Genomic DNA, 26,412 nt, shown 5'->3' with positions numbered 1-26,412 from the left:
CCTCTCATTGCCCGGATGACGGCCATTGAGGAGTTGGTGACGACTCATATCACACCACGGACTCCACCACCACCTGTAGCTTAGCAGCAGGGAATATCTGCCGTTCTTGTCAGAGAGAGACCCCCAGAGGTCACGCCTGCAGCCATTCCTCTAGCAGTCCCAGATAGAGCCACAGAGCAGGAGGCTTGGCTCCGTATGGTAGAGAGATACCAGAAGATGAGGGCACCAGAGTTTCAGGGATCACCAGACCCTCTTGCAGCCCATAAGTGGAAGGAGGATGTGAGCAATATTCTCGATATACTCGGTGTGGATTCAGTACAGAAGTAGAGATTAGCATCCTACAGCCTGAAGGGAGATGCCGGGAGATGGTACCGACTGCAGTTTACTCCAGAGCAGAGGATGACCCTCACATGGGAGGGCTTCATTTACTTCTTTGATGGGCAGTACATTTCTTCTGCAGCACGGACTGGGAAGGAACTGGAGTTGTCCCGTTTGACTCAGGGAGACATGACAGTTGCAGACTTTGAGAGCAGATTCATGGAGTTGCTACATTTCACGGGGATGTGGCAGACAGGAGAGCGTCAGGCTCAGATGTTCTTGGCAGGGCTTCGCCCTAATATCTGCCGGTACCTCGTGTCCAGGAGGTTTTATTCAGTTAGGGAGGTAGCTGAGGCTGCCACCTCTCAGGAGATTGAGACTACTATGTTCCAGAAGGACAAGGAGGGGAAGGCCAAGACAGGACAGAGTGGGGATAAGAGCAAGAACAAGAGACCCTTTTCTGGACATCAGCAGCAGCATCAGGGCCCTTATAAAAGGGGACCCCAGCAGGATCAGAGAGCGCATCTGCAGCGCAAGTTTCAGGGATCTTGTTTTAACTGTCACAAGGTCGGGCATAAGGCATCAGAGTGTCGTAGTGCACTAGCAGGGGCCCAGCAGGGCAAGGGTCTGAACCAGCAGCAGCAGCAGCGCCAGCAGGGTAGAGGTCAGGGCCAGCAGAACAGGCTTGAGGCACCACCAGCAGCTCAGAGGACTGAGTGACAGATTCGAGCAGTTCAGGAGGTTCCTCAGGGGCAGATTGTCCCATATTCTCCATCTCCAACAGCAGAGCAGTCTTCAGCCACGGGCAGGGTTTATGCAGTAGTTCCTCGTGATCATGGAGCTAGCGGAGCAGTAGTGGAGGGTATGTTCTTTGTGAATTCCTTTCCCGCCCGTATTCTTTTCGATTCGGGAGCTTCGCATTCCTTCATATCGCATGCATTTATGGCTAGACTCCAGCTCGTAGCTCAGCCTCTAGACACACCTTTATCTGTTTCCACCCCTTTAGGTGAGGTATCGCTTCTGGAGAGCATTTGTAGAAGGTGTACCGTCAGTTTAGACGAGTCAGAGTTCATAGTTGATCTGATAGTGTTGCATATGTCCGAGTTTGATATCATCCTTGGTATGGATTGGTTGTCTTCCTACCATATTAGTATTGACTGCTTTGCGAAGACAGTCAAGCTGCGAGCGTCCGATGGATCCGAGATGATTGTAGCCACCTCTCAGGGCAACCGACTTGCGGAGTCATTTCTGGCGTACATCGAGAAGGTGATGCGACGGGATCAGGGTGCTGAGTTATTAGAGACTAGAGTTGTCTCAGAGTATCAGGATGTCTTTCAGGACATACCTGGATTACCTCCAGTGAGAGAGGTAGAGTTCTGTATTGAGTTGCAGCCAGGCACAGCCCTAATATACCGCGCACCCTATCGCATGGCACTGAGTTATTGGAGACTAGAGTTGTCTCAGAGTATCAGGATGTCTTTCGGGACATACCTGGATTACCTCCGGTGAGAGAGGTAGAGTTCTGTATTGAGTTGCAGCCAGGCACAGCCCCGATATCCCGCGCACCCTATCGTATGGCACCAACTGAGATGAGAGAGCTTCAGACCCAGTTGGATAAGTTGTTAGCTTAGGGTTTCATTCGCCGGAGTCATTCTCCGTGGGGCGCGCCGGTCCTCTTCGTGAAGAAGAAGGATGGTAGTATGAGATTATGCATAGATTATCGAGAGTTGAACAAAGTCACTATCCGGAATAGGTACCCACTACCTAGGATAGATGACTTGTTTGATCAGTTGCAGGGTGCGCAGTATTTCTCGAAGATTGATCTTCGTTCTGGCTATCATCAGTTGCGGGTTAGGGAAATAGATATTCCTAAGACCGCTTTTCTTACTCGATATGGGTCTTTCGAGTTCTTGGTCATGCCATTTGGGTTGCGCTTTTCTTACTCGATATGGGTCTTTCGAGTTCTTGGTCATGCCATTTGGGTTGACCAATGCACCCGCTGTATTCATGGATTTGATGAACTGGGTTTTCCGTCCCTTCTTGGATCAGTTTGTGATCGTCTTCATCGATGATATACTCATTTACTCGAGATCGGAGGCGGATCACGAAGAGCATCTACGGATAGCATTGAGGACTCTTCAGGAGCATCAGCTGTATGCTAAGTTTAGCAAGTGCGAATTTTAGCTTTCAGAAGTCAGATTTCTTGGCCACGTCATCAGTAGAGAGGGCATAGCAGTGGACCCGGCAAAGGTCATGGCAGTTCTTAATTGGGAGCCACCGAAGATGGTGACAGAGATTCGCAGCTTTTTGGGTTTAACTGGATATTATAGAAAGTTCATTCAGGACTTCTCGAAGATTTCGGTGCCGATTACACACCTTATGAAGAAGGGTGTACAGTTCATATGGAGCATGGAGTGCCAGAAGGCCTTTGATGTTTTGAAGACTAAGTTGACTACAGCGCCGGTTCTGACTATTCCGAGCAGTGACAGGACATTTGTTGTGTATATAGATGCGTCGTTGGCAGGCTTAGGAGGCGTATTGATGAAGACTCAGAGGGTAGTAGCTTATATCTCACGGCAGTTGAGGGAGCATGAGCAGAACTATCCCACTCATGACTTGGAGTTAGCAGCGGTGGTTTTCGCACTGAAGTCATGGAGGCACTACTTATATGGAGTGCAGTTTGAGTTGTTTACAGACCATCAGAGTCTGAAGTATCTCTTTCCTCAGAAGGAACTCAATCAGAGACAGAGGAGGTGGGTTGAGTTTATCAAGGACTACGAGTTCGCGATTCAGTATCATCCGGGGAAGGCAAACATCGTAGCAGATGCCTTAAGCAGGAAGCGTCGACATCGGATTTCGGCTTTGAGGTGTTCACTACATCGGGATCTTATCACTCTTAGCCAGTTTGATTTTAGACTCGAGATTGGAGGAACCAATGCATTTTTGGGAGCTGTGACAGTGCAGCCATCTTGGAGTGACAGAGTTGTCAGAGCTCAGTTGGGAGACTCTTGGATTCAAATCCGAAAGGAGGAGATTTCCAATGAGCCTAAGACTGATTGGACCCTTGGAGCTGATAGAGGTCTACGGATGAAGGGTAGATTGGTTATGCCAGCCAGTGCAGAGCTGAAGAGAGAGTTATTTGATGAGGCACACCGTACTCGGTACACAGTGCATCCAGGAACCACCAAGATGTATAAGGACTTGAAGAGACATTTCTGGTGGAGCGGTATGCGTAGAGAGATTGCAGACTATGTGGCTAGATGTTTTACCTGTCAGCAGGTAAAGGAAGAGCATCAGAGACCGGCAGGGACACTTCAGCCTTTACCCATTCCAGAGTGGAAGTGGGCAGACATTTCCATGGATTTTATTGTGGGGTTGCCGAAGTCGAAGAAGGGGAATGATTCAGTTTGGGTGATTGTGGACCGATTGATGAAGTCGGCACATTTCATTCCAGTGAGGACTACCTATACTGTCGAGGCATATGCGAGGATATTTATCCAGGAGATAGTTCGACTTCATGGAGTTCTAGACACGATTGTATCGGATCGAGGTTCGGTGTTCACTTCACATTTTTGGAGGAGTTTCCAGGACTCATTTAGTAGCAGGCTATCTTATGGCAGTGTATTCCAACCTCAGACGGATGGTCAGACGGAGAGGGTGAATCAGGTGTTGGAGGACATGTTGCGGGCATGTGTCATTGACTTCCAAGGCAGCTGGGAGGATCATATTCCATTGATAGAGTTCGCTTATAACAACAATTATCAAGCGACAATCGGGATAGCCCCGTATGAGGCATTGTACGGGAGACCTTGTAGGTCACCGATATGTTGGGCCGAGCCGGAGGACAGCTTGATGCTTGGACCGGAGCTGGTGAGGCAGACTACTGAGAAGATAGCCTTGATCAGAGAGAGGATTCTAGCAGCTCAGAGTCGGCAGAAGAGCTATGCAGATAAGAGGCGAAGACCTTTGGAGTTTCAGGTTGGAGATTCAGTTATGTTGAAGGTATCGCCTATGAAGGGCGTGCAGCGATTTGGACGACGGGGGAAGCTTGCGCCAAGATATATTGGACCATTCCAGATTTCGGAGAGTATTGGAGTTGTGTCATACATACTAGATCTTCCAGCATCGATGTCTAGTATACACAATGTATTTCATGTTTCTATGCTCAAGAAACACTTGCATGATGAAGAGCAGCAGCGGGTATTGGATACACCAGAGCTTGAGCTTCAGGAGGATTTGACTACTGTCGAGATTCCAGTTCGTATTCTTGCCAGAGAGGACAAGAGACTTAGGAATAAGGTGATTCCCTTGGTGAAAGTTCAGTGGAACCGAGGAGGCATTGAGGAGATTTCTTGGGAGCGCGAAGAGGATTTGCGTCGCGACTACCCACACCTGTTTGAACAGGTAAATTTAATTTTTATGATATGATGTTTATATTTAACACTAGAATGAGGACATTCTCGCTTAATTCTTAATCCTTTGGAACACATGGTATATATATGGGGGGTTCCTTGTTTGGATTTTTCACTCGACGTACTAGTTCCACTAGATTAGGGTTGAGCGGGAGTATTACCATTTTAGCTCGTTACGTATAAATATCTCAATATGTTTATTGGTAAGTTCATGTTGTGAGATGCATATAGTTTCCGAATTTCGAGGACGAAATTCTTCTAAGGGGGGAAGAATGTAGAACCCCAAAAATTTTTATATGAATATATATGAATTATTAGTAAAAAAATAATTCTTTTATGATAAATAGCTTGAGATTATTGATGTGCATGATAACAAGTTATTTGAGATGATATGAGAGTATAGGTGTAGAGTTTTGTGCGTTGGTTTTGCAAATAAGTAAAACATGCACAAAAATAAAATTTTTCTAGATCAGTCGACACATCAGTCGACTGACCGTGTCGGTCGACACATCAGTCGACTGATACGCTGATTTCCAGTTTTTACAGGTTTCGGGTCCATTTTGATTTGGTTCGGGTTTGGGTCGGGTTTAACTGTTTGTATATATCCCCTCTCACCCGAAAACACCCCCTCTCACCTTCAGACCAGAGAAAACCCTAGCCCCCTATCCCCTATCTAAAACCCTAGGTTGTTCTTGGTGATTTGGGGGAGAACTTGGAGGATTTTTGGCGAAATCTTCACGTTGCAGCAGAGGGGATCCACTCTCTCCCAGATCCAGGAGTTTCTCATCACCCCAGAGGCGAGTAACATCTCGCCCAACCTTGCCCTATTTTTTCTAAATGTTTTCAAAGAGTTTTTATGAGTTTTGATGAGCCAAAAATGTAATTTTTGTACAAAGAATTAATTTTTATAGCATATAGTGGAAGATATATGATTTCAGAATATTCAAAACCCACAAATGTTTATTTGAATAGGAGATCTAGATCTGAAACGTTTTTATAAGGAATTTAACATGGGTTTTGTTTTAAAATGTTTTAAAACATAAATCCACATGTTTAAGGTTTTGTTTATGTATTCACACATGAGATCTTTGTTTCAGTTTAGTTCATACATGTTAATATCAGTATTTCCATGCTTGGGATGGATGGGGATGAGTTTAGATCAAATTTTGGGTGAAAAACAACCTGTACAGATTATCTGCAGTCTATCGGTCGACTGGTCAGTCGACCGACGGGCAGATTTTCAGCCATCAGTCGACTGCTCAGTCGACTGACGGGCTGATTTTGTTTTCTCAGCTTCTCAGTCAACTGGTCAGTCGACTGGTGAGCTGAGGCTGTGCTGCCTGAGCCTCATCAGTCGACATATGAGTCGACTGGCGTCATCAGTCGACACATCAGTCGACTGATGAGTTGTTTTACAGATTTTTGATCTGTTTGAGTTGTCTTTCGGGGTCGCCTCGATAACCTGACCCTAGCTTATCATGTTAATGACTTATTTGTATATGTGGGTTGACTTTTGACACAAGTTTAGACATATACACCGAGATGCGTGCAAGTTTAGATTATGTATTTCTGTCTTCATATACCTTTCAGTTGTACAGTCCTCGTGTTGGACTATAATCCATAGAAGTCCTCGTGTTGGACTATAATCCATTTCAGTCCTCGTGTTGGACATTTGCCACTTATTCCATGTGTTTGGAAACCACAATATTTAGTTCCTGTATCGGAAATATTTTCTTAACCCTGTATATGACTTTCTCACAGGAGTTTATGACATGACACTTATGTAGATTATAACATGACATACATGTAAGTTATAACATGATGCTCATGTAAGCTATGACATGGCATTGTATTTTTGCTCTGAGATTAGTTGTATTTATTTTATTATTGTTTCCTGTGCTAGAACATCGGGTTTAGTGTTTAGGGATTTACAAATTGAGATACAAGGTATATACATGAGGGTTTCCTTGTTTGGATTATTTCGCTCGACGTACCTCTGCTCGTGTTGTAAATTTCTAAATACTAAAACCCTCTTTAGTAAGATTAATGATTTTAGACCTATTATGTATTAACTGTATTTTCTTATATAACGAGCCATGTTCCCTTGGGGTTGGTTGTGATGTTGCTCGCTAGCGCTTTGACGCTCGTTGTCCCTTTCCCTTTCAGGTAACGAGCCAGGAGCCCGGAGAGTCGCAGGTTGATGGCGACACACTTTAGTGTTCACCTGTCTATTTTAGCTATGTTATTTTGGAGCTCCACTGTAGTTTTTGTTTAGACATTTGAGAGTCTTATTCTAGAAGTTGTAAAGGCTGTGTGCCTTATTTCCTCTTGTCGGATATTTGTATTTGAGACATGTTGAGTATTTCAGTTATCTATTCAGATATTGACTATGTATTTCTTTCTTTACTGCGAATACAATCATAATTCCTGCGAATGTGAGTTTTAATTTCTTTCTTTACTAGAGGACTAGCAAAAGTTTAGGTGTGATATATTTGATAATCACATTTTTATTTTATTTTTATACCCTCATTATCTATTTACATGAATAAATATACTACTAATAATTATTTTTATCTTAATTTGCATGTTAATGAATAAATAATAAATAAAAGCCCAAAAGACTCTAACTTCCTCATTTTGTAACCTTTTATTGAAGCCCAGGATCAAGCCAAGAAGACTATAAAAGCCGGAGAAAACAAAAATCCAATATGAAAAGAAATCATATTCAAGATGGTTGACCGCAAAAAAATAACAATATCTCCCAATCAGGAAGGCGGAATTTAACATATAATATATAAAAATCGCCTATCTTGACGAGACGAAGCCATCTGTCGAGCTAGATTTTTTATACAAGTATAGATACTAGTATCAATACCGGTATTGATACCAGCATTGATAGGAGTATCGATACCAGTATCGATACTAAATGTGGAGTTATGATTTAAAGGCTGAAATTGATTAACTTAGGAATCAAGTTTTAATCCAAGGGCTCTCATTCATTAATTAAGAAGACCTTCTAAATTATAACTTTTTGTTGCAATTAATAAAAGAATATTTTTACCTCATCATATTTTTCTTTTATTCTCTTTGTTTGAATATGAAGATGAAGGTAGGATGAAGATGAAGATCAAGATGAAGGTTTACTATCGCCTTGAGGCTAGAACCCTCTTGGGATGTAAATTTTATCTTTGTTAATAAATTTATCTTTTAGTTTTTTTTCTTGTTTAAATAGCCAAGAGGCTAGAATCCTATTGCCTTAGATTTATTTTCATACTTAATAGAGTAGATTTACTTTCTTGTCTTTAGTTTCTTGCTTTAAAATTTTATATTTATTTCTTACAATTTACTTTATAGTTTAGATTTTATTTTCTTTCATTATTCACCATGAGGCTAGAACCCTCTCAGGATTAGTTTAATTTTGTTGATGATACCTAAGTGATGTGAGCATGTTTAAACGAATTTCTCTTTGTTCAATGTTTAGAATTTATCATGTTTACTTAACCATATTTATAAATTAGGTTATTTAAGAAAATTTGATTAATTAGGATGTTAAATCCTAATTAGTTTAATTCAAGTATTTATATCATGATGAGTTAATTCCTGTTAAGTAATTATGAAAGATTTAATCTTGTTATATGCTTCATGTTTTATATCATGATGAGTTAATTCCTGTTAAGTAATTATGAAAGATTTAATCTTGTTATATGCTTCATGTTGATAAAAATAAGTTTTTAATTTCCTGTTAAGTAATTATGAAAGATTTAATCTTGTTATATGCTTCATGTTGATAAAAATAAGTTTTTAATTAAAGTTACAAAATACAAAACATTAGAAACCTGAACTTGTGTTTTCCTCTCTGGCTGGTCGACTGACCAAGACGAGTCGGTCGACAGGTGAGGCCCTGAGCGTGCACATTGTGTGCATGGTTACTTTCGATCGACCGACGCCCTATGGCGGTCAACCGACCTGTGTTCTCTTTGTTTTTGAGTGGTTGTTTTTGCATTGTTTGATCGTGGGTGCAGGGTTCGAGCCGAATGATAACACACGTACAAGCACGAGCATACATGAATAGTATTGTAGCACACACATATATCTTGGAGAGGATTATTATAGGTATTGTTTTCAACCACACTTGGGATATGGGTTATTTAAATATTATATGCATATATGGATATCGTTGATGAGTACCGCTCAGTACTACTTGGGATAGTGCGTCGATATACCATTAGTACATGCCATTGAGTCGGGTTTTAGAATGCTTGATCTAGTAGTCTGTTCCGCATGTAGATGCGATGAGGCTTGTGAGCCGTATACCTAGGATGCCTTAATTTGGTAGTTTGTCCCACACGTTGATGTGATGGGACTAATGAGCCGTGTACACTATTAGCGATTTGGTAGTTTGTCCTGTATGATAATGTGATGAATTATAAACTTTGCAAGGACTTGCATTGTGATAATTATCTAATAGCCTGAGTCTTGGTGGACGCCATTATGAGCATGACTCATCGCTGAGTTATATATGATCGATGTACTTTACTCTTATGGGTACGCGGGATTATATATTGTTGTTTATATTATCTTCCAAGGGATAGTGGAAGATATTTTTGGTCTGATATTGTAATGACTTTATTTTCTTGTATTTGTTTTACTTTAATCCTAGTTTGGAATTGATAATTAGCGATTCACAATTTGAGACATATGGTATATATATGAGGGTTTTCTTGTTTGGATTATTTCGTTAATCGTACCGGTTTCATGTTGTGAGTTTCTAATTATTAACTCTATTTAGATTGTTTATTCTTAGTTCGGCATTGATGTTTAGTTATCTATAATTTGAGACATATGATATATACATGAGGGTTTTCTTGTTTGGATTATTTTACTCGACGTACTATGCTCATGTTGTAGGTTTCAAAATATTAATTTTATTTAGATACAAGGTAAATGATCTAGGTAGACTATGCTTAATTAATAGATAGAGCTCCATCACGTCTAATAGCCATTTCCCTGCGGGTGGATGGAGATGATCTTGCTATACCGCTCTGACGCTCTTATTGCTTCTTTTTTTATTTTTTCAATTCCTTTTAGGCAGCAACTCAAACTTCCGGAGAGCCACAGGATGACAGACTTCCAGCATAGTCGTCGTCATATGTTTTTAGTAGATGAGACTCCACCATAGTTGATATTTTCTTTCGGATATTTAGAGTTTTGTATTTTCACCTTGTAAAAGCTGTGTGCCTTAGTTTATTTTCAGTTAACTCGGATTGAGATACTTCACATTTATTTTAGACTTTAGTTGTATACAGTTTATTCAGTTGAGACATGATTATATTTATTAGATATCTCTTTCTACATCATGTCTAATGCATTTATTTCCCGTATTTTACATGCTTTGTACATACACTTGTTGTTAATTCAACTAGAGAGATATTACTGTGATGGTGAAACGTATTATTGTACAGTGTGAGTGCATAACAGATTTGGCATCTTTGGGTTCACATTGGACTACAGCTATGTGTGAAAATAGGTGCGTCACACCTCATATGTCTAATTGAATCCCCCATCACTTTCTTTATTTTCCTCTTTATTCTTGATTTTTCTCTCATGTGTTTTTTGATTTTATTTATTTTATATTTTTTCTTCCCTTTTGTTAATTTTTTTTTACATTTACACTTTATCACATCCACTCTTTATCTCTCCACTCTCAATCTCATTTTGTTTTTATTTATATACAATCACTCTCACTCTCTCTATCTCTCTAAAATCACATTCACCACTCCTAATTATCACACACATAACATAAGAATCGATTTTGATTTTCTCCTACAAACACATTTCTCGTAAGATCGATAACTTTTTATACTATAACTTGATTGGTTGTGCCCTTGCAACTTTAGAGGTATACATTTATGCCCTGTCAGTATTTGTAAAGATGGCTGCAAAAATTAAATAAAAAAGTAATTGTATGGTATTTGTAAAGGGTTTAGTCACAAGAATTAACTTTAAAATAGGGTTTGGAACCATGAGTATAATAAGGTTTTATCCAAAAGGTTATGGTGAACCCTAAAGCTTGATTAATTGCACTAATCCAAGAGTACGCAGGCTAACATTCACAGAGTTGTAGGTTTCTAAACTCATGCTAACAAGATCATGAGTTGCCGATTTAGATTCAAGAGTCGATACCAATAACGGTATTCGACTAACAAAACACAAGAATGTTACATCCTTCCCCTTTAAAGGAAATTTCATCCCCAAAATTATACATACCCCTAAAACAATTGTGGATATGTCTTCCGAACCACAACTTTAGGTTCCCACATTACCTCATTAACCCCATGATTGCTCCATATTACTTTAAATAGGAATATGGACTTGTTACTATTAGACCTTAATGCCACTAGGAAAGAACCCTAGAGGGGGGGGGGGGTTGAATAGGGTTTATGCTAATCTAATCCGATTTAATACCAATTAAAACTAATTAATAAATATCCAAATAAGTATAATATGTGACAAGATATATACGCAAGGATATACAAATAACACAAGTGTGAAACAAACAAATGTAAATAATATAATGGACAAACTAAATAATGAGATAATGGCGATATGAGCAATGAGCACAAATATAAATGAACGCTAATGTACTCAAACACAATCAAATGATCACGGAGTTTGGACCTTTCATCCTATGTCTCCGCTCCCCATGCCCGAGGAGAAATCTACTAACACACCGGGTTTTTGACGCTCATCCGAAAATGTTTATACCACATAATATCGGTTTTTAACGCTCACCGATCAACGTTCACAATCACTCACAATGTAACTACACAACTACCACCTCAAGTATTGGCCTCTCACGTGTCTCCCTCAAGTGCTCGAAATTACTAACTCTCACTAGGCTTTACTACTGACGTCACTCCTCTTAGGACCGACCATGTCTCTCACCTCTACACTCCTCTTAGTGTACTTGTGCAATACAATGTGACCTCACATATTAACGCTCAATAATAAATGATTATTCTCTAAACAAGCTGAGAACTTAATTAAGCCCACTCTCAATGCCACAATCTCACAACCCCAATATATACTAAGTATGCAAATATAATAAGCTCAATAGGTTGTGTGTGAATAAAGATTATAATTAAATATAAACTCAATGTAAATACTAGCTTAGTGAAGATGATAAACAAAAAATAATTAATGCAAAGGTAATATTGAGTTTAGAAATTCTTTTCTTAAAAACAAGATGGAGAGATGGAGATTAAAGCTCAAACAATAAAGATGATCTCCTCCACTTGTGAAAACTTCTTCACAAACCAAAAACTTGATTTTCTTCAAAACACACTAAAAAAACTTGTAAACTCTTTTTTAATCTCTTCTTGGATAATAATAGAGCTGGGCATAAGTCGACTTGCTACAGTGATAATAATAGAGCTGGGAATTACTAACTCTCACTAAAAAAACTAGTCGTTATGCAGTTATAAGTCGACTTGCTATAGTGATAAGTCGACTTGTAACTAGTCGTTATAGTCAAAAAAATCAGCATATAAGTCGACTTGGAAGAAAGCATAAGTCGACTTACTATAAGTCGACTTGACAGGTTCAATTTGGATTTTCAGAAACTAGAATATTATAGAGTAGTCGACTAATGTGCTTAGTAGTCAACTACTAATCCTGATACATGCCTCACAGAGTCTGGATGGACTTAGTGTAGCCGACTACTAAGCTTAGTAGTCGACTACTAAGACTTTTCCTGAACATTGTGTTGCACTGTTTTGAGATGTGATCGCGGGGTTCGAGTTGCACGATAGTACACATATAGATATGAATATACATGAATAGTGTCATAGTACACACATGAGTATCCCAAAGGGGATTTTGACAAGTGTTAAGCTGATTACACTTGAGTTAGAGATCGTTTATACACATGTTGGATATCGTTGATAAGCACAGCTCAGTACTATATGAGATAGTGCGTTGATATACCAGACATACATAGTTTATACACGCAATGGATATCGTTAATGAGCTCAATTCAGTACTACGTGTGGTGGTGCGACGATATTCTATATGTACATGCTATTGAGTCAGTTTGGATGCTTTGTCTAGCAGTCCGTCCGCACGGGGGTGCGATGAGGCTTATGAGCCGTCTCTTAGGATACCTATATGGTAGGCCGTCCCGCACTCATGTTACGCGCTGAGAGCGCGATAAGACTAATTAGCCGTGTACATTGTTAGGATACCTACAGGGTAGTCCGTTGCGCATGATAATGCGATGAATTAGAAATTTTGTGAAGAGTTGTAATATGACAATTATGTGATAGCCTGAGTTTGGTGGATGCTAAAAGTGATTTCGACTCATTGTTGAGATATTTGATGGCTGAGATACCTTGTTGTGTGAGTACACGATATACATATACTGATGGTTGTTTCGATGCTTTATCTTTCTAGTTATGTTTCCTTTCATTCTTAGTTCGGGATTAATATTTAGTTATTTACAATTTAAAACATATGGTATATACATGAGGGTTTCCTTGTTTGGATTATTTCGCTCGACATACTACATCTTGTGTTGTAGATTTCTACATATTAATATCACACAATCTCAGACCACATTCTAGATGCCTCATATAGAGCGGATTCCACTCAGGCCCATGATCAAATATAGCCTCTAACCTCGTCGGAGCATACAAATCGTATGCCTCAGGGATGTTGAACCTTTTAGACATTGTATCCATCTGTGGTAAAGTCACTTTAGAGTGAATCTTCTCCAGAAGAACTCGACGATCAACGGGTTCGGAAGCCATTGGAGATTGAAGAGCTAATTGCTGAAAAAGATGAATGGAGGAGATCTTGAGTTCTCTCAAGGGAATTCGAAAAGACAATAGCCGCATCTTGTGCGACCCCGTTTCTATAAATAAGCAGTTGATTTTCAAACTGCCAGAATTTGAACCGCCGGATCCAGCTGTATCCAACGACCAAGATTTATTTTCAGATTCCGAAGCACCCTCAGAGATCGAGGTGCAGTCCTCACCTCGAATAACCCATAATCTGCCATAAAAAATGGGGTTGTAGTAGCAAAAGGGTGTCAGATGACGTCAGTCATGTCGCTTTAGAAGAGACTTTTCAGTTCTCATTCAAAGCATCCACATCCGTCCAAAAGCAATTTTTTATTGTATTTTCACTCGGACCCGGCTAAAGCCGCCTCCAAGCGAAAGGGGCTAACTGTTATGGTATTCTCACTCGTCGAAATACAATTTATTGATAAGTGACGGACAAATGTATTTTCGCAATCAATGCCCCAATCAACTTGGTGGCCCAAGCCCAGCAGAATCCGACTTAGCCGACCAGTCGAGTCGATATTCCTTCGCGTCGACTCAAAAAACGGTACTAGTTGACCCGCTTATCAAAGATGACTCACAAGGATTCCACTCGACCATGTGACTAAGGCCTCACAAGGACGACTCGAAAGGCGTTACTTCTCGGTGAAGATAGAGGATAACATCTGCTTCGAGTTTATCCTCGCTGACAATGTGTCTACGTCGCATCTAATGCTTAACAATCATCATCATGCCTCTACCCCCAACAGTCTTTATGACTCATCGGACAATGTGGGCCACCATCATACTCCCTCTAACTTCTCATTTAATGCTGAGGAGATCCTTCCTCCAGTCGCCAGCCGACACCTATAAAGCATAGGTTGACCTAGCTGCCAGCACACACTTCGCCACCACCCTTCTGTGCTCGGCCGATGTGACTACTCTATCCCTTATGCACTGAGTATAAATACATGTACTATTCTAACATTCAAGGGGTTCACCAATCTGATCTTCTAACACATACACTACACAATTACAAGAACACACAGTTCTCTCTTTACCCCACTCAAGTCATCAGATAACTTGATCGTTGGAGGTACAACAGGGAACCAAACCCCACCCTCTTACGAATTTCTACTTGTGCAGATTTTTTAGATACCCCAATTCAAGAACTAGACATAAAGTCAGAGAAGAAAGCGGCTCCTTCATCAATATTCAATAAATCCGTCCAAACACGGACATAACCAACTGTGTGATCATATAAACCATCAACACCCACCCATTTAAGATCTAGATCTTATTAACCCATTAGGTTTTGAAATAAAAATATTATATGAAGGGGTTTATTGACTATGAGAGATTACATATTATTTATATTTTAACTTTTCCGTATGCAATACAAAGTACAGTAATTGAAGGTAAAAGTTAGGGTAAAACAAAGACTCAACTAACGCTATCTCCACACCTAAGCTGGTTGCGACTATTTTGGTCTAGGAGTTACCAAACAACCTGCTAACAACAAAATTACCTCGCTAATAGCACTTGAATATCTAATAGTTTTCCCCAGTTTGCACTTTATAAACCCACTTGTGTATGATAGCAATTAAATATTATAAAGTTTTTAAAAGTTGCTGTAATACCTATTATGCAAATATGAGAAATTTGCTCTGAATATACCCACATGATAGTCATAAACTAAATTTCTAATATTTTAGCCTTTAATATTTGTTGAATTTACTGTGAAATCCATCATAATTATATTTTAAAATATAATTGAAATGAGTTTAAAATAAAACTACAGAATGATAAATAGTAAATTCAATAAAAATTAAGGATTAAAAAGTTCTAAAATTAACTTGTCAATGTCACATGAAAAAGTTCGAAACGAAATTATCATGTATGCATAGCAAAAGATACTAAAGTATAACTTCTAGAAGCTTTAGGATATATAAGTGTTACAAAATAAGTGGAAGTAGATAAGTACAATTTATAAGGTGTATAATTAGCCAAATTACTTCTATAATAAGGATGATTAAGCGTCACCTAAACAAAACTTTCTCATGCTCCCCGAAAGTTCTAAACAGTTTGCACCACCCACAGTTTCAATCTCGCACGCCTTCTGATTTGGAAAAATGCAAATCACACTAGTCACAGTCGTTGAAAGTCCGAACCAAATTTTAGCACTCAAAAAATGTTGGCGGACATCAAAGCAACTGACACGAACATCAAAGGTAAGGTAAGGCAAGGCTATTGTGCTCAGATCTAGTTATGGGACCCAAATTATGGAATTTTAAAAGTTGTTTCCATATTAGTCCCTTGAATCATTAATATTTGAAACTAGTACATCAAATCATTAAAATCTCCCCAGTTCTTTACTTTGGTACTCCTCATATCATCTACTGGAAAGATTAATTTGCAAAAACTTATAAAAATTGGGACACTTACAACAATTTTAATGATTTGTCATTGGAGGCAATAATGTTAGAAACTAAACTTGTAAGAGTTGAAGGAACTGATAACAATTTCAATGAAGTAAGGAGCCAGTTCCGACTATAAGATTGACTAATATCGGAAAACCCCATTTCAGAAAACAGAAAAGTTTTGCTCTCTATCTATTTCTTCATCGAATATTCCATTTACGGATCCCAGGACTCACGTGTCTTGTGCGTGCATGGGCGCCACCCCCTGCAAGCAAATTTCGTGGCGGCCAAGAAGGCAAAATTCGCGCACCCACTCCTCCACCCACACGATGGAACCCATGCAACAGAAGTGGGTGAGTAAAACATTCGGCTGCCTTAACGCATCAGAAGGCATTAAACTCTCCGTCGTCAGCATTCCACGATGGCCAACTGATATAAAATCCAACGGCTGTGATTGCTCCATCCCACTTCGAGAGCTTCTATAAATTTACCCCCTTGAGACGCCCTGATCTTCTCCATTATTACTCTCTCTCAAAAAGCCCTCTTCTCATTTCAGCGAATAGAGATCTTTTGATGGCGACCGTGACGATCAAGTGCATCAAGGCCAGACAAATCTTCGACAGCCGTGGGAATCCCACCGTCGAGGTCTGATCTCTTCTCATCTTAACCCTAGCTTCTCAGATCCCAGATCTAACCCCTTAATGTCGATTTGATCGAGATCTGATTGTGTTTTGTGCTTTTCTGTAGGCTGATTGTCACTTGAGCAATGGAACTGTAGCTAGGGCTGCAGTCCCTAGTGGTGCATCTACTGGTGTTGATCAGATCTCAACTTTTTTTTAATTTAATTTAATTTTACTGTTTTTTTTGAAGAATTAGATGTTTGATTTTGACTGATTTTGATCGCGCAGGTGTGTACGAGGCCTTGGAATTGAGGGACGGAGGATCGGACTACCTCGGGAAAGGTGTTGGCAAGGTTAGGATTTTTTTCTCTCTCTTTGGTTTCAAGCCTTATCAACGATTAAAACTTTTGAGTGTTTTTTTAATATTATATGTATATATTGTTTTGGTAAATGCTTGCACTTAGATCCATAATTTTAGTTGGATACTTCTATTTGATCAATTTGTTTTTGTTTGATTGATGCCTATTCAGGGACAAGTTTTACCTTGAGATTTAAGTAATCAAATCACTTGTAAATGGAGGTTAAGTTTTGATGTTACACACTTGGAGCATATTGTTTACTTTTGAGAATTAAGTTATTCGAAACCCTCGTAAATGGAGCGCAAGATTCAATATTAACTACTGGAAGTATTTTTTTTTGCTGTTTTACCTTAAGATTAAAGTTAATTCAAATCCCTTGAGATGGAATCAAAGATCCAATATTAAATACTATTAGCATCTCTATTGTTTATTTTGTGAAATATAAGTCATTCAAATTTCAATTGCCTTGTAAGTAGAATTGCAGACTCAATACTGACTACTAGGAGCATATCTTTGTTCTTTGTTGTTTATCCTGAGTTTTAAGTTATGCAATCCCCTTGAAATTGGAGTGGAAGATTCAAATTAAATCCTGTAAGCACTTTCCTGTTGTTTTATCTTGAGACGTAAGCTATGCAATCTCCTTGTAAATAATGTTAAAATACGACGACTATATAATTGTTGTTTTCCTATTGTAAGCTTACTCTACTTACAGAAAATAGGCATGTTATCATGAGTCATGACTAATATTCTATATAGACTTTCTTCTATACTTGTTTATGCATCTCTGAGATATTCATCAATTCAAATTATTCTAAATGATAATGTTTTTAAGTACTTTGCTAATTGCTTATCTGAGTACTTTGCTAATAGGCTGTTGACAACGTCAATTCTATCATTGGACCTGCATTGGTTGGCAAGGTATGTGTGATTAATATCCTATCTAATTATAACATAACCAGTATCAGTTCTATGGTAAGTGAAACCTTACTTTTATTATTTTTATATAGGACCCTACACAGCAGACCCAGATCGACAACTTTATGGTCCAGGAGCTTGATGGAACCAAAAATGAGTGGGGTTGGTGCAAACAGAAGGTATCCTTCTGGCTAGATGTAGATTTTCATTGTCAGTTTTAATTGACTTGTTCTTCTTCTATTTTGCATCTCTTAATATATGCTGGAGTTTGATTGATTTTTTTGTCTGTTTCAGCTTGGTGCAAATGCTATTCTCGCTGTCTCACTTGCTGTATGCAAGGCTGGAGCCAGTGTAAAGAACATTCCGCTTTACCAGGTGTGTATTGATTTTTCTGTTGCTGAAGAAGCTTATGATAAGTATGTAGTTTGATCTTTCTCCATATCATTTCATGCAGCACATCGCCAATCTTGCTGGGAACAAGAACTTGGTTTTGCCTGTTCCAGCATTCAATGTTATCAATGGTGGCTCACATGCTGGAAACAAGCTTGCTATGCAGGTAATGTTTTTGCATGGAATTAACCGCTGTTATTGTTATTATATTAGTATTAGTACTGTGTTTTGGATGAATAACAGCTTTAGCTTGCATGCCATTAATTATCAGTGGGGCAAAACATAGTACTTGTCTGTATTTCGAGTCAATAGTAAAATTGTTGCTGCATGTCCTACATGTTGCATCATTTTGTATTACATTTCCATTTCTATTTTATGCTCAGTTGTACTAATTTCTGTTAGGATTATTACTATTTTAAATGTCACAGGAGTTCATGATCCTCCCAGTTGGGGCCTCTTCGTTCAAGGAAGCCATGAAGATGGGTGTTGAAGTATACCACAACTTGAAGGTAATTGCTTTAACTAATTTAAAATGATGCTTCAACTGATATGCTATTGAACAATATGCAACTTCTCTCCTGTTTTCCAGTCCGTGATTAAGAAGAAGTATGGACAAGATGCTACCAATGTTGGGGATGAAGGTGGTTTTGCTCCTAACATTCAGGTGGACAGCTGTTCTAACCTATTATTACATGCCTTGTACAGTTTATCTTTTATAATTTAGTGTCTGGCATTTGTTATCAATCTGTTAAATGCCATTGTTGTATAACTATTACTTTTAGATATGGAGCTTCTTTCTGAAGTTTAAGCTGCTTGTGCTGCTGAGAAGTCCTGGAAGTATTGGATAATCTTTTCATGTTTTTGTTTACCTAGCAAATTTAGTGTGACATTCTATGTCATAATTTAGTGTCTGGCATTTGTTATCAATCTGTTAAATGCCATTGTTGTATAACTATTACTTTTAGATATGGAGCTTCTTTCTGAAGTTTAAGCTGCTTGTGCTGCTGAGAAGTCCTGGAAGTATTGGATAATCTTTTCATGTTTTTGTTTACCTAGCAAATTTAGTGTGAGAGTTGAGGAGCTATTACCCACTTCTAATTTTCTTTTCAGTTATATGGGCAAGACTAGAATTGGTACAGGGAAAGTAGGTAGATGACTACTTTCAGTCAATCAGCATATGGTTCCAGTTAAATGCTATCCTGCATCTTACTTTTTCTGTTAGTACCATGTTTAAATTTAAACTTTATTTTAATTGCTAGAGATCCTTTTCTGAAGCCATTTAGATGTAAAGTTTTTTTTTTCTGATACTTTTGTTAATTCTGTGGTTCTATAGCTCTACAATCAATTTTGGAATTGAGTATCCACTACATACTTTTTTCATCTAAAATAGTTCTTTTGTTATCCATGCATTAATAACGTCTGATATTGACCTTTCAGCCAATCAGCATATGGTCCCAGTTAATGCTACCTTGCTTCTTACATTTTTCGTTAGTACCATGTTTAAATTTAAACTTCGTTTTAACTAGAATGATTTTTCTCAGGTCATGTAGATGTAAAGTTTCTTTTCTGATATTTTTTTATTTATTTAAAGAAATGGGTAATTCTGTGGTTCTATAGCTTCTAAGGTCAATTTTGGAGTTAAGAGTATCCATTACACCGTTTTTCCATCTCATAATAGTTCTTTTATTATCCATGCATTAATAACATCTGATATCTGATATTGACCTTTTGCTATCAATACCGTTGTTAATTGTTATTGACCTTTTGCTATCAATACCCTTGTTAATTGTTATGTTCCCATACCCTGTTAGGCCACCGCTGTCTGGATATTGTTGATCTTTCTTATCCGGCACTTTGCTGGCATTTTACTTTGGGCGTGATTTTCATGTGTGCATGCCGGCTAGTTTAGAATGACAAGCCCCTCCTTTCTGGCATTCTTATATTGCCTTCCACCATGGCTGGGAGCTTGTTGACTTGCCTTCTGTTATAATTTGGTTTTCTTTCATTTCAGAGTGGTCACTGATTCTTGTAGTAAAGTCTTCCTATGTGAAGACTTTCTGAACCCCATCTTCATGAGTTCTATGGCTATTCACATTTGTTGACTTGCCTTCTGTTATAATTTGGTTTTCTTTCATTTCAGAGTGGTCACTGATTCTTGTAGTAAAGTCTTCCTATGTGAAGACTTTCTGAACCCCATCTTCATGAGTTCTATGGCTATTCACATTTTGACTTGTGTTTTTACAGAACTTTGTTCATTTTTGTTATTATAATTAAATTCTCTATTTTTGATGGAATTACAGGAGAACAAGGAGGGGCTTGAATTATTGAAGACTGCTATTGCTAAAGCTGGATATACTGGCAAGGTATCTCCACTATTTATTTGCAATTTCATTAATTTGCATTATTCACTAATGTTTTCTTCTTCTGCATCCAATTCGATAATTCAATAATGATGCATGTATATATTGTGATTGGCTGTTAATAACAGGTTGTCATTGGCATGGATGTTGCTGCCTCGGAATTCTACAATGAGAAGGATAAGACATATGATCTTAACTTCAAGGAAGAGGTAAATCTTACCTTTCCATTTCGGTGATAATTTTGTCTTAGAATAACATTATGAAAAATCCTCGTCTCAATGTTCAGTCTTGTTTTTCTGTAGTTCTATTTGTTTTGGCACTTGTTTTTTCATTTAACCTTTACCTTTATCCACTGCAGAACAATGATGGTTCTCAGAAAATTTCTGGAGACAGCTTGGGGAACGTTTACAAGTCTTTTGTTTCTGACTATCCCATTGTGTCTATTGAAGACCCCTTTGACCAGGATGACTGGATCACCTATGCTAAGCTGACTGCTGAAATCGGTGAAAAAGTTCAGATTGTTGGAGATGATCTTCTCGTCACCAACCCCACTGTAAGTGTTAACTAACAATTGAGCAATTCTGGTCAAGTGAGCTTGTTTCAAAAAAATTATCTAAATGTCCGCCTCACTGTTGCAGAGGGTTGCCAAGGCAATAAATGAGAAGAGCTGCAATGCCCTTCTTTTGAAGGTAATTTATGGATGCATGTCGTTTTGCCTTCTATTTTATTATGTCAAGTTAGTTGTAAGATCTTAGAAGTTGTGCCGTTTTCATTGTACTTATTTGATTTTTGATTCTGGTGGTGACAGGTGAACCAAATTGGGTCCGTCACTGAAAGTATCGAAGCTGTACGGATGTCTAAGCGTGCTGGCTGGGGTGTGATGGCAAGCCACAGAAGGTGAGAGTCATGGTTACCCCTTCTATTCTTTGACATCGATTTTGGCATATGAACTTTCAGCAGATAATACTGAGCTGGGTTTATCCTTATTGCAGTGGTGAAACTGAAGACACCTTCATTGCTGATCTCTCTGTTGGTTTGTCAACAGTAAGTCACACTAGATGTGTTTTACCATTGTTTTTGGTCATTTTGCTCCTTCCTTGGCAAATTAAAGTCTTTGGGTAATTACGGAGCTTTAATTTCATTTGTAGGAACTACAGGTTTACAAATTGACCTTGTTTCAGATAATTATCAGTTTTCTTTTTTGATACACTCACCATTACATGCATATATCATATACATGTATAATGTATATGATATATTAATCATATACATCCTGGTCACAGTTTTCACATTCAATTCTTTCTTAATAGAAATTGGAATAAATGTTGTTTCCCTTTGAATCATAGGGGGAATTTGGTGTAGTTGACACCAACTACACCAAACTTTTTGGGGTTCTTTTGGAGGCTTAGCAAACATCAACTTTTGCTTGCTGTTTCTTACTATCGTCTATTTTGGTGAAACAGGGCCAGATCAAGACTGGAGCTCCATGCAGATCTGAACGACTCGCCAAGTACAATCAGGCAAGTTTTGTTTAACTCAAGCTTAATCTCGCTGTTTTTAGTTTCTAAGTTGGTCACTTATGAAATATATCTACTTGCATCAATTCAGCTGCTGAGGATCGAGGAAGAGCTTGGTGCTTCTGCAGTGTATGCTGGAGCCAAGTTCAGAGCTCCCGTTGAGCCATACTAGACCTTGATATAGAGCACAGATGCACCCCTGTGCCATAAGTTGCATAATTTTGGTTCCCTGGCTGTTTGCTTCGTTTTTCTTTGTCTCGAAACTGTGAGCCTCTTCGCTGTTGTGGGCGAAGATGAGAATAAATAATGGTTTTTGTTTTGCTGTAGCAAACCTTTTTGAGGGTTTTACGCTGTAGATTGCAACTGCTTGCTTGTGTTATGATGGTAAGGTTTTTATCTAATGGAAGTTTTACTAGGAGCTGAATTTTCTACTTCTCCTTTTGTCTTCTTCGTGTAATTGTAGCAGAGTTTGTGGAAAACTTCTGGTTATGTTTCCTAATGTTCATGATGGAATCGAAAGATAAATTAAGGTATCTTTTGAAATTCTTGAAGGAAAAGAAAAAGAAGGCTTTTAATTGCACTTAAATATGCTATGGTTTCCTCTATTTGCACTTAGGGCCTCTTTGGAAGAAAAGAAGTATTAAAAGTAAGAAGACCAAAGAACTAAAATACCTTTTTAGTTGTTTTCCATATTTTAAAATTAAGAGAAATAATAATTCCTCCACTTCATTAAAAAAAAAAGAAAACAAAAAAAACAAAAGAAATCTTTTAGTGAAAAGTGACTTTTTTGTGCTGTGTGCTGCTGTAAATTTCCTGGAAAATAATTCTTTCATAGCTTTTTAAGAGTTGAGGAGCTATTACCCACTTCTAATTTTCTTTTCAGTTATATGGGCAAGACTAGAATTGGTACAGGGAAAGTAGGTAGATGACTACTTTCAGTCAATCAGCATATGGTTCCAGTTAAATGCTATCCTGCATCTTACTTTTTCTGTTAGTACCATGTTTAAATTTAAACTTTATTTTAATTGCTAGAGATCCTTTTCTGAAGCCATTTAGATGTAAAGTTTTTTTTTTCTGATACTTTTGTTAATTCTGTGGTTCTATAGCTCTACAATCAATTTTGGAATTGAGTATCCACTACATACTTTTTTCATCTAAAATAGTTCTTTTGTTATCCATGCATTAATAACGTCTGATATTGACCTTTCAGCCAATCAGCATATGGTCCCAGTTAATGCTACCTTGCTTCTTACATTTTTCGTTAGTACCATGTTTAAATTTAAACTTCGTTTTAACTAGAATGATTTTTCTCAGGTCATGTAGATGTAAAGTTTCTTTTCTGATATTTTTTTATTTATTTAAAGAAATGGGTAATTCTGTGGTTCTATAGCTTCTAAGGTCAATTTTGGAGTTAAGAGTATCCATTACACCGTTTTTCCATCTCATAATAGTTCTTTTATTATCCATGCATTAATAACATCTGATATCTGATATTGACCTTTTGCTATCAATACCGTTGTTAATTGTTATTGACCTTTTGCTATCAATACCCTTGTTAATTGTTATGTTCCCATACCCTGTTAGGCCACCGCTGTCTGGATATTGTTGATCTTTCTTATCCGGCACTTTGCTGGCATTTTACTTTGGGCGTGATTTTCATGTGTGCATGCCGGCTAGTTTAGAATGACAAGCCCCTCCTTTCTGGCATTCTTATATTGCCTTCCACCATGGCTGGGAGCTTGTTGACTTGCCTTCTGTTATAATTTGGTTTTCTTTCATTTCAGAGTGGTCACTGATTCTTGTAGTAAAGTCTTCCTATGTGAAGACTTTCTGAACCCCATCTTCATGAGTTCTATGGCTATTCACATTTTGACTTGTGTTTTTACAGAACTTTGTTCATTTTTGTTATTATAATTAAATTCTCTATTTTTGATGGAATTACAGGAGAACAAGGAGGGGCTTGAATTATTGAAGACTGCTATTGCTAAAGCTGGATATACTGGCAAGGTATCTCCACTATTTATTTGCAATTTCATTAATTTGCATTATTCACTAATGTTTTCTTCTTCTGCATCCAATTCGATAATTCAATAATGATGCATGTATATATTGTGATTGGCTGTTAATAACAGGTTGTCATTGGCATGGATGTTGCTGCCTCGGAATTCTACAATGAGAAGGATAAGACATATGATCTTAACTTCAAGGAAGAGGTAAATCTTACCTTTCCATTTCGGTGATAATTTTGTCTTAGAATAACATTATGAAAAATCCTCGTCTCAATGTTCAGTCTTGTTTTTCTGTAGTTCTATTTGTTTTGGCACTTGTTTTTTCATTTAACCTTTACCTTTATCCACTGCAGAACAATGATGGTTCTCAGAAAATTTCTGGAGACAGCTTGGGGAACGTTTACAAGTCTTTTGTTTCTGACTATCCCATTGTGTCTATTGAAGACCCCTTTGACCAGGATGACTGGATCACCTATGCTAAGCTGACTGCTGAAATCGGTGAAAAAGTTCAGATTGTTGGAGATGATCTTCTCGTCACCAACCCCACTGTAAGTGTTAACTAACAATTGAGCAATTCTGGTCAAGTGAGCTTGTTTCAAAAAAATTATCTAAATGTCCGCCTCACTGTTGCAGAGGGTTGCCAAGGCAATAAATGAGAAGAGCTGCAATGCCCTTCTTTTGAAGGTAATTTATGGATGCATGTCGTTTTGCCTTCTATTTTATTATGTCAAGTTAGTTGTAAGATCTTAGAAGTTGTGCCGTTTTCATTGTACTTATTTGATTTTTGATTCTGGTGGTGACAGGTGAACCAAATTGGGTCCGTCACTGAAAGTATCGAAGCTGTACGGATGTCTAAGCGTGCTGGCTGGGGTGTGATGGCAAGCCACAGAAGGTGAGAGTCATGGTTACCCCTTCTATTCTTTGACATCGATTTTGGCATATGAACTTTCAGCAGATAATACTGAGCTGGGTTTATCCTTATTGCAGTGGTGAAACTGAAGACACCTTCATTGCTGATCTCTCTGTTGGTTTGTCAACAGTAAGTCACACTAGATGTGTTTTACCATTGTTTTTGGTCATTTTGCTCCTTCCTTGGCAAATTAAAGTCTTTGGGTAATTACGGAGCTTTAATTTCATTTGTAGGAACTACAGGTTTACAAATTGACCTTGTTTCAGATAATTATCAGTTTTCTTTTTTGATACACTCACCATTACATGCATATATCATATACATGTATAATGTATATGATATATTAATCATATACATCCTGGTCACAGTTTTCACATTCAATTCTTTCTTAATAGAAATTGGAATAAATGTTGTTTCCCTTTGAATCATAGGGGGAATTTGGTGTAGTTGACACCAACTACACCAAACTTTTTGGGGTTCTTTTGGAGGCTTAGCAAACATCAACTTTTGCTTGCTGTTTCTTACTATCGTCTATTTTGGTGAAACAGGGCCAGATCAAGACTGGAGCTCCATGCAGATCTGAACGACTCGCCAAGTACAATCAGGCAAGTTTTGTTTAACTCAAGCTTAATCTCGCTGTTTTTAGTTTCTAAGTTGGTCACTTATGAAATATATCTACTTGCATCAATTCAGCTGCTGAGGATCGAGGAAGAGCTTGGTGCTTCTGCAGTGTATGCTGGAGCCAAGTTCAGAGCTCCCGTTGAGCCATACTAGACCTTGATATAGAGCACAGATGCACCCCTGTGCCATAAGTTGCATAATTTTGGTTCCCTGGCTGTTTGCTTCGTTTTTCTTTGTCTCGAAACTGTGAGCCTCTTCGCTGTTGTGGGCGAAGATGAGAATAAATAATGGTTTTTGTTTTGCTGTAGCAAACCTTTTTGAGGGTTTTACGCTGTAGATTGCAACTGCTTGCTTGTGTTATGATGGTAAGGTTTTTATCTAATGGAAGTTTTACTAGGAGCTGAATTTTCTACTTCTCCTTTTGTCTTCTTCGTGTAATTGTAGCAGAGTTTGTGGAAAACTTCTGGTTATGTTTCCTAATGTTCATGATGGAATCGAAAGATAAATTAAGGTATCTTTTGAAATTCTTGAAGGAAAAGAAAAAGAAGGCTTTTAATTGCACTTAAATATGCTATGGTTTCCTCTATTTGCACTTAGGGCCTCTTTGGAAGAAAAGAAGTATTAAAAGTAAGAAGACCAAAGAACTAAAATACCTTTTTAGTTGTTTTCCATATTTTAAAATTAAGAGAAATAATAATTCCTCCACTTCATTAAATTTTTTGTTTGGATTGTAATTGAAAAT

At 38.2% G+C, this 26,412-nt stretch overlaps 2 protein-coding genes across 2 annotated transcripts; both read left to right on the top strand.

Annotated features, from left to right (window-relative positions):
- On the top strand, positions 16,463 to 22,564 carry LOC109848800 (enolase). The gene is made up of 17 exons (XM_020418475.1): positions 16,463 to 16,614; positions 16,717 to 16,780; positions 16,878 to 16,942; positions 17,819 to 17,866; positions 17,956 to 18,042; positions 18,158 to 18,238; positions 18,318 to 18,419; positions 18,682 to 18,762; positions 18,843 to 18,917; positions 20,554 to 20,616; positions 20,742 to 20,822; positions 20,972 to 21,166; positions 21,252 to 21,302; positions 21,422 to 21,510; positions 21,606 to 21,657; positions 22,077 to 22,133; positions 22,222 to 22,564. The coding sequence occupies exons 1-17, from the start codon at positions 16,543 to 16,545 to the stop codon at positions 22,300 to 22,302; spliced, it is 1,344 nt and encodes a 447-aa protein (XP_020274064.1). The 5' UTR covers positions 16,463 to 16,542; the 3' UTR covers positions 22,303 to 22,564.
- On the top strand, positions 23,981 to 26,085 carry LOC109848803 (enolase-like). The gene is made up of 8 exons (XM_020418477.1): positions 23,981 to 24,137; positions 24,263 to 24,343; positions 24,493 to 24,687; positions 24,773 to 24,823; positions 24,943 to 25,031; positions 25,127 to 25,178; positions 25,598 to 25,654; positions 25,743 to 26,085. The coding sequence occupies exons 1-8, from the start codon at positions 24,063 to 24,065 to the stop codon at positions 25,821 to 25,823; spliced, it is 681 nt and encodes a 226-aa protein (XP_020274066.1). The 5' UTR covers positions 23,981 to 24,062; the 3' UTR covers positions 25,824 to 26,085.

This window comes from Asparagus officinalis, chromosome 7 (assembly GCF_001876935.1).
Source record: "Asparagus officinalis chromosome 7, Aspof.V1, whole genome shotgun sequence".
Lineage (NCBI taxonomy): Eukaryota > Viridiplantae > Streptophyta > Magnoliopsida > Asparagales > Asparagaceae > Asparagus > Asparagus officinalis.
This window is presented reverse-complemented; position numbering and strand designations above follow the sequence as displayed.

Excerpts from the sequence above, each read along its gene's own strand:
- LOC109848800 (XM_020418475.1), top strand. The coding sequence starts at position 16,543 with ATGGCGACCGTGACGATCAAGTGCATCAAGGCCAGACAAATCTTCGAC. Across the intron at positions 18,420-18,681 it reads GAAACAAGCTTGCTATGCAG|GAGTTCATGATCCTCCCAGT; the intron begins GTAATGTTTTTG and ends TAAATGTCACAG. Across the intron at positions 22,134-22,221 it reads GACTCGCCAAGTACAATCAG|CTGCTGAGGATCGAGGAAGA; the intron begins GCAAGTTTTGTT and ends GCATCAATTCAG.
- LOC109848803 (XM_020418477.1), top strand. The coding sequence starts at position 24,063 with ATGGAATTACAGGAGAACAAGGAGGGGCTTGAATTATTGAAGACTGCT. Across the intron at positions 25,032-25,126 it reads GTGATGGCAAGCCACAGAAG|TGGTGAAACTGAAGACACCT; the intron begins GTGAGAGTCATG and ends TCCTTATTGCAG. Across the intron at positions 25,179-25,597 it reads TCTCTGTTGGTTTGTCAACA|GGCCAGATCAAGACTGGAGC; the intron begins GTAAGTCACACT and ends TTGGTGAAACAG.